Here is a 13,818-nt window from a genome sequence, read left to right on the forward strand (position 1 = left end):
TCTCCTTATTCCGGGCCTTTTTTGGCAGGCAGACCGCACAAGTGTTTAAGCGCGACCTTGACCTGCAACTCAAGCCCAGGTTTGTGCCATTCCACAGCCAGCGAGTGGTGATAAATGTGCAGCGCACTGGCTGGTGGCAGCTAGGTAAATTCATTAGAGATCGGAAAACTGCAGTCATTCATTTGGGTAATGTGGATCAATTGCAAAACTGAAATACCAAACTAATGTATTGTAACATTTTTATACTACAAAAGTAATTTCATAATTTACAGATAAAAGTTTATATGCAGGCCGACCCTGAGATAGGCAGTTATTTGGTATAGATTACCAGCTGCATTTTATTTTATGGCCCTAAAAAATATTACAGGTAGGTATGGCACAGTAGGAAAGGGCGCAGGGAACTTCACAAATCTCAAAGTACCCCATGGTATTTACTTAAACAAGATTTTCATTTTGTACCATGGATTTTCTTAATCCACTGCCATTTATAAAGTGCCACTGAATGTGCCGCAAATGAGACGTGAATATCACTCATATGTGACTTGAAAACATAGAAATGTCACTCATGTGCGTACTGAAAACTTGGTGAGGGTCAGGTGACTCTGATCAGTGGTAACAGAAATAGTGTCACTCATAATCATTGAAATGTCACTCATAATTCCACTGAAATTATGAAAATGTCACACATAGCAATCTGAAACCTTGGCAGCTATGCACATTCCAGATGGCAGACAAAGATGGAGGATTGGTAGTCATCAAAGTCAAAATTATCTTTATTTGGTTTTCATATGATGATAGAAAAAAACCATAAAAGCACAATTTACAACAATAATTTAAAACAAATTTTCAATCTTATTATACATTAGGAGGAGCTGTCACTTGAGAGGTAAGTAGGCACAAATACAACTTCTTTAGCGGTTCGATATCTTTAATTGCTCGTTTCGCCCGATTTGTAAACCTTTTCTGTTCTCTTGTTTACTTGTCTTTATTAACGTTTGGAAAACACCAAACTCAAAACACAAGTATCCAAAGTGGAAGTATGCTCTTCAACGAACAGTCTGCGCCTGTGCAGTGATTCTGATACGTGAGGTCATCGCGCATCACCCAGACTTCCGTGCGAAGGGGCGTAACTCTTAGCGTTACCGATGGAATAAAGCTCAGCCTTCTTTACCAACATGGCGGCGGTCGAAAGCTGGTCTCCAGATATTGAGAGCAGGGTGCTGCAGGATTGCTTCGTTAGAAGCATGGGTGAGACCGGCGTGGACGAGTTCAAGAAGCGCTACATCTGCTCCGATCCGGACTGCAGTGCGTCTTTCAATAAGGCGTGGAAGCTGAATGCGCACTTGTGCAAGCACACTGGCGAGGTAAAGAGTGGGGCTGCCAGAAGGAGTTTTACTTCTCCTGACAAGTTCTGTTGTGAGTTACCCGCATATAAACGGGCATAGACGCACGGTTTTGCTATTGCACCTTCGTTATGTGGAATCGCGATTGCAGGCACAAGCGTTCAAAGTGTTTAGGCATGTGTGCTAATAAATGTACTTTACTGGAGTGATGGCGTATAGTCTGACATTTAAAAGTGACAGAGGGAAGGACCCACTTAAAGTAAGGAGAAACAAACAATTGCAAGATGGCATGAAGAGGCGTTATGGCCCAAGTGTCTTAATAAAGGTAATGCTATAAACGGTTGTAAAGTCGATAACAATCAAATTAAGGAGTCCAAAGACATGCTTTTGATTTAAGGTCTGCCACCCTTCACCAATATGAATTTACAACAAATAAAATAGTTAACAAACCTATCCCGATGTCCTTAATTGGTCATAAACAGAATGCATTCTTTCTTATGGACGTAAGTACCGGCTACTAAGTTGAAATGGGGTGTAGAGTTTTATAATTGCATGGAGCATGGCATTAACACGACTGTGTTTGGAATATAATACCGCTTTCCCAGGTACAGAATGGTGTATATTTTCTTTAGACTTCTGTAGCACACAGTTTCATTGAGTGAATCTTCCTAAGGCCTCCTCTACTGGGACCACAGACATTTCTGATTAGATCCTGTCCTTGTATCTTTAGTGATGCCATTTGTATTAACTGTTTGGAGGGCTGTCTGGATGGGAACTGCATTATGTGAATCTGTGGTAGTGTTGAATATGATTTCAGAAATCGTGTTCTTTCTTTGTTATATTGACTGTATGATTTAATTGTCTTGTGCATTATAACAGAAGCATTTTTTAAGGCCGTCTGCTCACACTCCCCATATCTTTTTGAGGCAAAACTGTCTGCCAGACCTCCGATTTAAGACATATTTTTGCTGAACTTTATTTAGTTCTGCCATTTTATTATTTGCACTTTATTCTGAGCTACATGCTGTCCCTTCTTTTAAAATGAATGGCTCAAACCATTTATTTTGCTTACTGTAATGACTTATACCGTTAATACACGTTCATGGTTTTATCTTAGTTTGGCTTACTTTCGTTTTAAAGCCTAACGTGCTTTACTATTTACATTGTAATTTCACTAAAGTCGTTCAGGTCCAGTTGAGGAGCAGCCGTCTTGTTTTGTGTTGGTGTGTATTAGTGTGGAGCTCATTACCCTGTGGGTGTACGTTTCCTATATGTATATATGTAATAAATGATGAATTCTATGTTTAAAGAGAGGAAATATGTTGTAGCTTTCATTTACATGAAATGTACAACATATTTTGATTGTGCATACCTATGTCACTGAGTTCCATACTTATTAATGGAACTCTAGTTCATTTGAGCTTTGCCTGGTCATAAGGGTGCTACAGAGTTCGTGTGAATAAACGATATGAAATCCGAGAGGACTGCGGCTTCCAATATTATAGTACAGCATTCTTGTCGGAGTAAAGCTTTTTGTTTTTGGGGAGTTGGTTGAATTACACCTGCAAAAAGCTGGTTTTCTACTTGTAAACGGATTTACTCACTTGGTCGTATGTTTTCAAGTGAGTGAAACTACTGCAGGAGGTCGGCCTTCCAGGATCTGCGATGCCACTTGTTTGTTCACGCCCACAAACTTAAACGGTCACGGGTGTCCTGAGGAGCATGGATGTTGAGTATGAGGGGTATATGGAGATCTGCCCACGCCCTCCCCCACACTGTCAAAAAGCTAAGCATGGGAGTAATTTACAAGGACAACCAAAAGGTGGTAGGCTGCAGCTTGTCATAAATAATTGCCTTGCACGCATTTTGAAGACTAAGAAGCAGTCCTTTGCAATGCTGGGAGGTGGGCCAGGATCTGGGCCATTCTCTGAATCCAACAGAAGGCAGATAGTTAAAATGGGTTGAGACCAAGTATGGTGCATGCACTTTCATTTTGATTAGATGTCCTGTTTTCTGGCGACCTGTTCTATAGCCACTTTATGCTGCTAGTAGCGCTGATTGCATTTCTTGCTGTAGCAACTATATGGTTATCAGTTGGGCTCAATAGTTCCATGCCTATTTATCGCCATAAGTATTTAGTCAGGTAATTAAATCCCCCAAACTCCATTTTTAGGCATATAGCATGCGGGAGTGGAGTCACTCTAGAAATCTGCTAGCTAACTTCACTTAGCATGACTGCATTTTGCTCTTTCACTAGTAACATATCCACACAAGCTAGTTGCCTTAAGTGGCAGTGGTTTTGTTTTTACTTTATAATTACTTTAGTTTTCCTTTTGTGTTTAGACCTTGATGTGCTAGCAGGATGTTTCCGATGTGAACACAGGACACACCCAATCTCCTGCCAATACTGTTCTAAATTCCTTTTTGGATTGTTTTGCTTTTCTGACTTATATTTCACAGGACATCTGCACGATTTATCTAGTTGGGAGGAGTCTAGTATTGTGCAGGAGAGTTTAAGATGCTTAATGCCAAAGCACAATTTAACTTTACTATTGTTTCGGAATCGAAGGTGGACCCAGAGCAAAATAGAAAACAATCACTCGTCCTACAGGCTGATTTGTGAGGAGCACTTATTTAGCTGGACTAACCACTTTTTCAGTCCACAAAGACCCAGTGTTTTTCTTTAATGATCCACAATTAAGTAAGTCAGAAGCTTATTTCCACTGAAGTAAAAAAAAATGCAGATATGAACGAGGGCCAAAAAACTGTTCATTTCAGTATAAAGTAAAGACCCGTCAAGCAGCTCGTCTTTAGGTGGAGTGGAATAATAGTAACTGTGCTTTGTGAAGAGCTTGCCATCTCTGTTGGCCTCAAACAGTCTTGTTGCTCCAAGCTGTTCTTTGATTGCCCCATGCCCAAAGGAACTTGAAGCTGCAAAGCAGATAAATACGCCTGATAGTGTTAGTAAATTGACAAATGCAAGCCTTCATTCTCGGGCCCCCTCTTCCATCACCATTGTGCGCAAATACCTGTGAAGGGGAACCACAAACAATTGCCTGAAAATTGGAATCGCAGGAACAGGATGGCATATGCTCTACCAAACACTAGTCCTAAGAATGTCTACCAAGTACATCTTAAACTAACAAAGTAGAACGCATTCATTAGTACCCATAATCTAATCCTAATACAACTCCATACCATTACAAGACTTTGTGAACACATGAGCCCGTATGCCTTGTTTAGAAAACAACGCTTTTTAGCCATTTCTCTTGCAAGACTTAATAGTGCTGGACCTTGCTGCAATAATCGTGGGATCCTTTACAGAAATCATATGGTGTGCATCTACGCTATGTTCAAAACTTGGTTGAGAAATTGTGTATTAACCATGGTAGGGAATAGACAATGTGGTGCTTTGCCATGTCCCAGTTAACTTCCTTTGCTAATGGGGCACGCAGATTACATAGGGCTGAAATCCATAAAGAGAGGAGTGTCTATTAGATTTTTAGACCCCCCCCCCATATGCCAACTTCATATGTTTCTACAGGTCTAGTTTTGGCACAGTAGTCCCCAAAGGCTTGTGGAATATGCAAAACACCACTTTTAGTAGCCAAAGTATATACCTTGAATGAATACAAAAACGAAATACCCATGCACACTCCAAATTAAATATACAGTAGTATCGTTGACATCACGTAAAATGTTCGTTGAGACAAAGGCTAGTAACACACACGGTAACAGTTATGTAACTAGGCAAATCAGGCGTTGATGTGTTGTGTCTTTAATTGTCCGGACATGGGAGAACCAGCCGACACTTGTTTCCTCGCGTGTGGCAGTCTGCCTGCGACTCTACAGGGCTGTACTAAGCAAGTATAAAACAAAAGGTTGCTCTGTCGGTGCTAATTCCGACCCGACAGGGCCCAGGACCGGGTACAGAACATTTCGTCGATTCTATCAGTTTGCTGAGCAGGAAAAGTATGCTGCTGTACTGGTGGATATAAGATCTAAATGGATTGAAGTGGTGTTTATGCAATATATTATCACTCAAGTCACCATCAGTGTGTTGAAAGACCTCTTTCGAAAGGAAGGCATTCCTATGAGTTTAATTACTGGTAGGTAATATGACCCAATTGACATCAGGAGAAATGAGAATTTCTGGATGGATACGAGATTAGACACTTTTGCACTGTTCTACAATTCGCAGGTAATATTCATGTGGCAAGGATAAATGGGTTGATGAAAGATACCATGGAGTTGGCAGCGAGTTCTGTGAGTGTTCAAGAAGCTTTACAGTAAATGTGAGCATATCGCTCAAACTCACTTACTGGAAAGCCTGTTTGAGATGATGACGATGAGAAGATCTCCTTGGACTAAGGTGGTGCCAGGGTGGATGCGGACAGACAGTTGTACCCAAAAGGAAGAGTGGGTTGGCCAATGAGTTGGATGTAGAATTCTTGTGGTGAAGGTTAAACGTGGCAATTTGAGTTAAGGGCTTCTGTAAATTTAAAGGGCCATACAAAGGAACCGCTGTAGGAGTAGTTTGGGTAAGCCTGCTCAATGGACCAATGTGGATCTTGAGGCATGAAGCTTTATTTCAAATAGGTGAGGTTTGCACAGAATAGGATGGCCTAGATGAAGGGTTAGCGAATGTTCATTAATGGAGGATGTTGAATTTTACAGTACTGTAGGGGCGAAGGAGGTTCTTAAATGATCAGGTGAGCAGGATCCAGACTAATGGTAATGATGGTGATTGTACTACCAGTATTTCTTCAGCTAATAAAGGGCTTCTGTCATACTTGTCTTTCCACCGGTGATTCAATTCTAAGACCTCCAGGATGGCTAGACTACTTTGTATGTCATTACCTACTTGTGCTCATCACTTTGTTTGCACTTGTTAACATGGATTCAACATGGTCTTTATTTGTCTTGTGGTTATTCTGGTGGTGCATGTCTTGTGTTGGTGTGTAGATTAGTATGGAGCTCAATACCCTGTGGTTAAATGTTTTGTGTGTATTAAAATTCATTTTGCTTGAAGATAGATATATTTTATCCTTAATTTACACAATGTTTTATGATTGTGCATTCCTAGGTCATTGAGTTCCATACTTGTTGGAACTTTAGTTCATTTGAGCTTTGCTGCCTGGTCATGAGGGTGCTACAGGGTTGTTGTGAATAAACTAAATTAAAACCCAGAAGACTTCTGCTTCCCATATTATAGTACAGCAGTCTTGTCCGATTAAAGCCTTTCATGTGTTTAATTATTTTGTTTTTGGGGGGGGTGGGGGTTGGAGGAGAGGTGTTGGTTGGATTACACCTGCAAAAAGCTGGTATTCCACTAGTAACATTATTTACTCAGTCGGATATTTTCAAGTGAGTGAAGCTACATTGTAAGTCTGCATTACAGGATCTGCAATGCCACTTGTTTGTCCACACCCACAAACTTAAGACTTTCATGGCTATTCATAGATGTCACTCCTGACAAGGCAGATGTCCCACCTTTTCCAGGGTTGAAGAGAACTATCATTAAAAGAGTAGAGCAATGGAAGGGCTTTCTCTACAGCAAAGTTTTCCACATAGGAATATTCTGCACTTACTTGGTAGATTTTCACATGAGCAGATGAGCACAACTTTGCCAGGATTAAATCTAAAAATGTGACTAACCGGATATCAGACATACCTCTGGAAACCTTTTTGTGTGTGTGTCAGGCTACCATGTGAGGCTCAGGAAGGGTGGAGTACAGCCCTCCCCCGCCCCCAGACCATAATGCTCGGCAGAAAAATGAAAACTTTCTAAGTGTTATTTTCAGATTAGTAACTGACTTTACCATAGAGTATTTTAGATAACAAAAATCCAAATGAATAGACTTCTTTTCTCTACCTGCTTCCAAACTGACGTTTTCACTTAAGTGAAATAAGATAACCCAATGTTTGGTCTACGGGCTGAGTACACGGCAGAGGCTTTCCACAATACCGTAAACCGATGGGGAAAATCCTCTATGAACACTGTAATTACAGTCTCATTAGATAGCTATCCAGCGGCCGGTACGAGCGAAATGGCCGTGAAAGGTTGTGCAGACTAAAATGGTCAGTATGCAGTGGCACTAAAAATTCATGACGCCCTGAAGAAATTGCCTAAATGTCTATATGGCAATGAAACATGTCGGCAAGTACAATAGTAGTGGTGGTTGGATAGGTAGTGACCTCACTTACTATTTTTAGATCCCCACACCCAACACAAGCAAAATAATAAAGCGATTCATTTGTGTTGTTGTGTGTTATGTGTTTTTACACGTTGTTGGATTCTTTGTAGATCACTATTTCTTTGATCTTCCTTTCCACTGCATATTCTATTTACACAAATCTTTTTGTGTTCTGGACACTTTCTTTTTCCTTTCTGAGCTTGAAAACACCAATGATGAGAACAGGGCAACCCTGGTGAGTACCAGCCAGGTTCCCGTCGGTGGTGCGCCCGTGAGGTGTTTTCTCGCTCTCACTCACATTTTTTTGTCATTTAGGTTGCACGGATGACACTAAGGTGTATAAGTGTTTATGTCTCACAACTGATTTAATTTTTTGGAACGGGCGTTTTGTTAAAAGAGGCACCATCCAGGGTTATACCAACTACCCCAACTAATTAAAAATAAGGGAGTTGTTTGTTGCAAAACTGTTGCAGAAACTGGTATACCCATCAATAGAAGGATAGGTCTTTATGTGCCTAAACAGGTCTAGGTCTTGTATTCGTATGTGCTATGGGCGAGGTAGCCTTGATGCAGTGAAGTACCCCTTTGGGAGGTTTTCACTGCCTTTAGATCTTAAACTTTACTGCACATATCCTACTTAAGGGCATACCTTATGGTTGACTTGTAACTATTAAAAGAAAGGATTAGTCCTGTCCATGTGTTTTCCAGGTGAAATGGCCATTTCAAAACCAACTGTACTATAGGCTGCAGTGGTGGTCCTGAGACATGTTTGACAGTGCTGCTTTAGTGGGTGACGCAATAGGAACTGCTGCACATAAGTGGCATTCAATTTACAGACCCTGGGGACAATTAGTATAATTTACTAGGGAATTGCAAGCAAATTAAATGTGCCAATTATGTGTAGGCCAATCTTACAGTGTTTTTAAGGAGAAAGCACAAGCATTTAGGCACCAGTTAGCAGGGCTAAAGTACGCATAGCCTAAGTGCTAACAAAAATTCATTCAGTGAAAATACAGGATTAAAGGCAAAATGTTGGAATGCCACTCGAAGGGTGTTTGGTCTAAGATGTGTCTTCTCCAGCAGGGAGTACTACCCACCCTCATGGAAGTGTACCAATATTGCCTAGTTTGGAAGAGCGAGTACAAGCATTCTTTATTTGGTTACCATGGTAAAGTGCACAGTGCCCTAATTCCCACACAAACCTGTTCAGCAGAAATTGGGTACTGAAGGTAAAAGGTATGGGGAAATACCATGCAGAAGATGTTAATTTCAAAGAGGGCATGGCTTTTGGATTGACCGCTTTCTTTTTAACGAAGTGAAGATGTGCAGACAAAAAGGCTGTCTTAAAGATAAACAAAAATGCTGACCCTCCCCCTTTCAAAAGTTTTTACTATGCAGTATTTTGCTTTGTTAGTTTTAAGTATGCTTTGTGGGTACATCCTAACTATGCAATAAGTTTAGCACAGGATGCCTTTTTAGATCAATTAAACGGATAAGCATATACGTATGGTTTTATCAATAAATCTTTCTCTTTTGCATGCCTTTTTTAGTGCTGTAACTTGTGAGCAGAAACAATTTTTATACTTCAGATATAATAACGCAAGTATAAGTGTTTTTTTTAATAATAGTACATTAACATTTTCTAGATTTCTTGTATGTGGATCATAGCTTTGCTATTGAGAAGTGCAAGCAAATATTTTCTTTCCCTCCATCTCCTACTATATTTTCCACAATATCAACCTTACTCCAACTACCTAATCTTAGTCTATTTTCCCTAACCTACTGTATCTAGCCTTCCCATACCTTCATTACTTGAGTAACCCATCATACCTTACCTATGCTATTTTTCCGACTTACTCTGTTTTACCTATGCTATTTTTCCGACTTACTCCGTTTTACCATACTTAATTTGTCATGCCGATCTTCTTACCATTTACCTTCTAACAGTACCTTACTATTGTAACCTACTATACTTCACCTCACCTCTGTAGTGTGAATACCTTACAACTTTAGGCAGCCGTGTTTACTCTAAAATGGCCGCAGCAACAAGTAAATGCTGCACTTTCAGGCCTCAATGATGAGAAGACCTAGGCACGCAAACAATCTGAAGATTAATATCATCCGTGAGGGGAACAGCCTACAGGGAACCACAGCTCCCAGCTGCCCGAGAGCTGACGCCGCCAGTGACTCTGCATCCCGCTGCCATATCAATTCCAGACATGTTAAAAAGATCTTTATGAAAAGGGCTCTCAGTAGTGCCACACCAGGGCACTTCGATTGTGGATCCTAAGTTGTCATGTCCTAATACAACTGATTATGTAATTGAATGTTCTAGTAGATTCCGCCCGTTAGCGGAATTGAATGAGGGTCCACGTGCCTCTAAGGATACTGGAGAATCAGGAGGGGTTGTCAAGTGTTATTTCTACCTGTCTGTGTAAGAGTGTGTACTTACCAATCCGTTGGTGAATTAGTGGGGTTGAAAGCACAAATTGGAACTCTCTCAGATGAAGTGAGTAAGCTCAAGGGTATGATTGATGTGCTCTCTACCTCTCTGAAGTTCTAAACTAGCCACATTCATTCATGCACTCACTCCACGGACTCTCATTCCAATCCCAGCAATCCGACTAAGGTTGGTACGGGCTCAACAAGTACGAACAGTGACGCTACAGGGCAACATACTCATCGAGAGAGAACACATTTTAGCCCGATAAACGTAGGCTTCCACTAGATGCACATAGAGCCCATTATTTGCAAAATATAAGACCTAGAAAGGAATATCACACCACTGACCGACCTAGCCAATCTCTTGGAACCTTTGTAACCAATAGATTTGCAAGCTACGAGAGACCCCTGATTAGTTTAGCTAAACTGAATCTTTTTGATCAATGTCCCCAAAATCACTTCCAATACAATCTGAGAAGACTAACCAGCTCTAATTTATAAATGCACACAATGTCTAAGACACGTACAAAAGTGCAGATCTAGAATTAGAGAAGATGTATCTTCTGTAAGAAAGGTTTACGCCCCTGGGTCCAAACACTGACTATGTTTGCCTTACAGTTGATTCCGAGGATATCGCAGGGAACCTAGTGGCGTTTGACTAGAGAACATCACATATGACCCCAACAAACATTAGGATGAAACTCAATCCCCCTTTTAGTCCTGTCACCCAAACAACTAGCCATCTAACCAAATCTTGTATTGAGGCCTCCATTTTACACATCATAGATTGATGTCAAAGGAATCCCTTTCTACCACGGCGAATAGAGGACCTAGATAAATCCGCATCTATTGGTGTGGTAGAAAGTAGCAACCTTACCCTTCCCATTACTGGTAGTACCAGAGGCCCCAACGTAGCTGATGGGCCCTTATGGTCTAATTTGTTCTTACAGACTGATCTTTCGTGCTCCCCAGAAAATCTCAAACCGGCGCAGTCTTCCCAGGATATGGGAAGTATCATCCAGACCAACTCGAGTTGTACTACTATTAAACAGGACTTCATACACCTAGAATTACCTTCTTGGAATATAGCGGGCTAGCCTTCTAAGATCTCATCACAGGATTGGTTAGCCTTTATAGAGACCCAGGATATACTGGCCTTTCAAGAAACCTGGGTGCTCAACCCAGTTTACCATCACGGTTACCTTAACTTTTCAAAACCGGCATCTGGTGGGCATAAAGGCAGACCCTCAGGTGGGCTTACCATCGGGGTGAGACAATGCACCTGTTTTAAAATTGAGGAGATTTGGATTGATCATCCGGATATGCTGGGGATCCTCCTAATCTCGAAGTATCCCCCTCACCTAATGGTTAACGTGTACGCTAGAGGCAGTGAGGGTGGTAGAATGTCCACGACCATCTCCACACTTGATAGTTTCATGGAAAAAAAAATAGATGTACAAATAACTTTGTTATAGTAGGTGACTTCAATACCACGTTTAAGCCCCTTGTCTATGAGGATGGCAACCTCCGTGCCGAAGAGGATGAACAATAGGTTATTCCCCCACTGGAGTTGCCTCCAATTAGGAAATGGACAAAGGCCGCCTTACAGCTTAAAGCGCTGCGCTTGGAGAGGGGTGTTAGGGCTGTGAATGGGAGAACATCCTTAGATCCCCAGGGCTCACATACCTACTGTAATGGACTGAGAAGTAGTTTTATTGACTATATCCTCCTCTTAAATTCTGAGAACTGGTCCTCTCTAATTGATATGGAGGTACGCTGTAGAAATAAGAGTAACCACAGCCCTCTCCTGCTAAAGATGATTTATAGGTTACGTAACTGCACAACCCCAAAAACCTGAAACTATGACTGCTGACGTTCGTATGTGCAATGAAATGAGGAGGGTAAAATGGACAAGGGTTGTGGGGAAACGAAAGTTCACTTACCAATATAATGGATGAAGTAGAGCACACTAGGCGTTCTCCAAAGGTTCTCTACGCAGGCTAAATTGAACGCTATTATCAGTTCATGAGCACTTGTTTGGTAAGATCGAGCTTTTTTTATGAAGCCTCACAAAACCCGTAATAGCCCTCCCTCCTCCCGCCAAAGCACGACCAATGGTACAAGTCATGCAGAGATTTTCATAAGCAACTGGCCCATGCTATTAGATTTAAAGACTTGGGAAACATTCAAATCAAACGGAAGCTGTACAAAAACAACCAAGCGGTAGCAAAAAGGTCCCGGGTTGAGTCAAGGTGGTTAGAACTTCTGGAAGCCAGTAAAGAACAAACAAGCATTGGAAATGCAATAGGTCTCGCATTAGAAAAGTTGGAGCTATTGGTTTTGTAAATGACAGTTTGTTTTATGTGTTGGTCTTGAAAATAGCCAAATTAATAGCTTTGTCATTTACAATGACAATACTTTAAACTTTTTCAAATGTGACACCTATAGCATTTGTAATGCAACATGTTTTGTATGTAATTAAATGCAAAAAAAACGAGAGACACGGCCCGCAAAAAAATTGGCGCGAAATGAAGACCAGGCACATGTAAGTGAGGGCAAGTTAGACCTTTCAGTGCGTCTAAACACTAAAACACACGATACTTTAGAGACCTAATGTGTTCTAAATTTGCAAGGAGCGATGTGTTTTGTTTCATGGTGACAGGCTTGAATCCTAGTGGGTCCACTTGACCATTATCCTTCATAGGTCGGACAAACCTAGTGCATTGAGTTGGGTAATTGCAAAAGTCTGTTATTTAATTTAACGGCAAGACACCCGAAGCTGAACATGCGGCTTACGTTAACTGGTGCTGGGCTTTGTAATACACGTTATTATAAAACGGGAGTCCACTGAGTTTAAGAATGCTAGAATTGTGTGCTAAAGCTGTTGTATACCAGTCTCAACAAAACGATTGCACGTGAATCTCCGATATATGAAATGCATCTAATTGGTCTGTTCACACTTGGGGCCATTGTGTCATGCTGCCCTCCCGATATACACAAAATCAGTGGCAGATCGGCAATTGAAACACTGTGTGGAATGGAAGTGTGGAGAGTAGGGGAGAGTGGGTAATGTAAAACAAAAACACCCATTAAAGCCAATTCTAAGCATGGGGGCTGCAGGGAAGCTAATTTCTGTTTGCTGAACTGTGTTGTCACGGGGAGCGCTTGGAGGTAGGATCAGGAGGAAGGATAGAGGGAACTAATAGGGTTTAGACTGAGGCAAAAAAGCGGCAGGGGGAGCGGTGGGCAGTAATTTAGGCAGCTAAAGAAGAGATAGCGAGGGGTCTGGTCTGGTCAGAGAAAGATAAGGGGACCGCAAGCAAGACAAATGGACAGCAACATAAGGGAGAGCAGTGTGGATGGTGGTTTTGAAATGGCTCTGCGCCACTCAGTTACACCGCTGCTCTACCAAGAGCACCAAAAACGTCTGGGAGGCATCTGCATGCACCAGTTCCAACAAGGGAATCCTAGTAGCATTTTTCATACTTTAAAAATTGGAAAAAAATATTTATTAGATTTCCAAATTTTAACATAAGGAAATTCCCTAGTCTATGAGCAGAAAAACAATGCAGAAACCGCATTTTGCGACTCTTATGTACCAGGTTACTCATCGCAGTGTCAAACACCATTCAAAAGCTTACACTGCTAAAAATGCAAGAACATTGAACAGCCTGCGAAGGATAATGCTAGAACTCTAATTACCAGGTGTAAATACTACGTGCGGTGGCATCCACAGCAGAAGCTGAAGCTGTGAAGTACACCAATTTATAGGAGGAGACAGTTTCCGCAAGGTCAGAGTGAGAAATCGCGAAGCCACAGCTTCAAGAGCAGAGAGA

The 13,818-nt window shown here is 41.4% G+C and overlaps 1 protein-coding gene across 2 annotated transcripts in view; it reads left to right on the forward strand.

The window, feature by feature from the left end:
- The first annotated feature begins 1,147 nt into the window (after window positions 1-1,147).
- The window catches only part of GTF3A (general transcription factor IIIA), a 62,872-nt gene continuing 50,201 nt past the window's right edge, over window positions 1,148-13,818 (forward strand). The window contains exon 1 of one of the 2 annotated variants that reach the window (XM_078655989.1): window positions 1,148-1,364. In XM_078655989.1, coding sequence (XP_078512115.1) covers window positions 1,176-1,364 — 189 coding nt within the window. In that variant the 5' untranslated portion in view covers window positions 1,148-1,175. The remainder of the gene's footprint in view (window positions 1,365-13,818) is intronic. The other variant, XM_078655990.1, reaches the window with a different exon arrangement.

The sequence above is a fragment of the Lissotriton helveticus genome, chromosome 8, assembly GCF_964261635.1.
Source record: "Lissotriton helveticus chromosome 8, aLisHel1.1, whole genome shotgun sequence".
Classification (NCBI taxonomy): domain Eukaryota; kingdom Metazoa; phylum Chordata; class Amphibia; order Caudata; family Salamandridae; genus Lissotriton; species Lissotriton helveticus.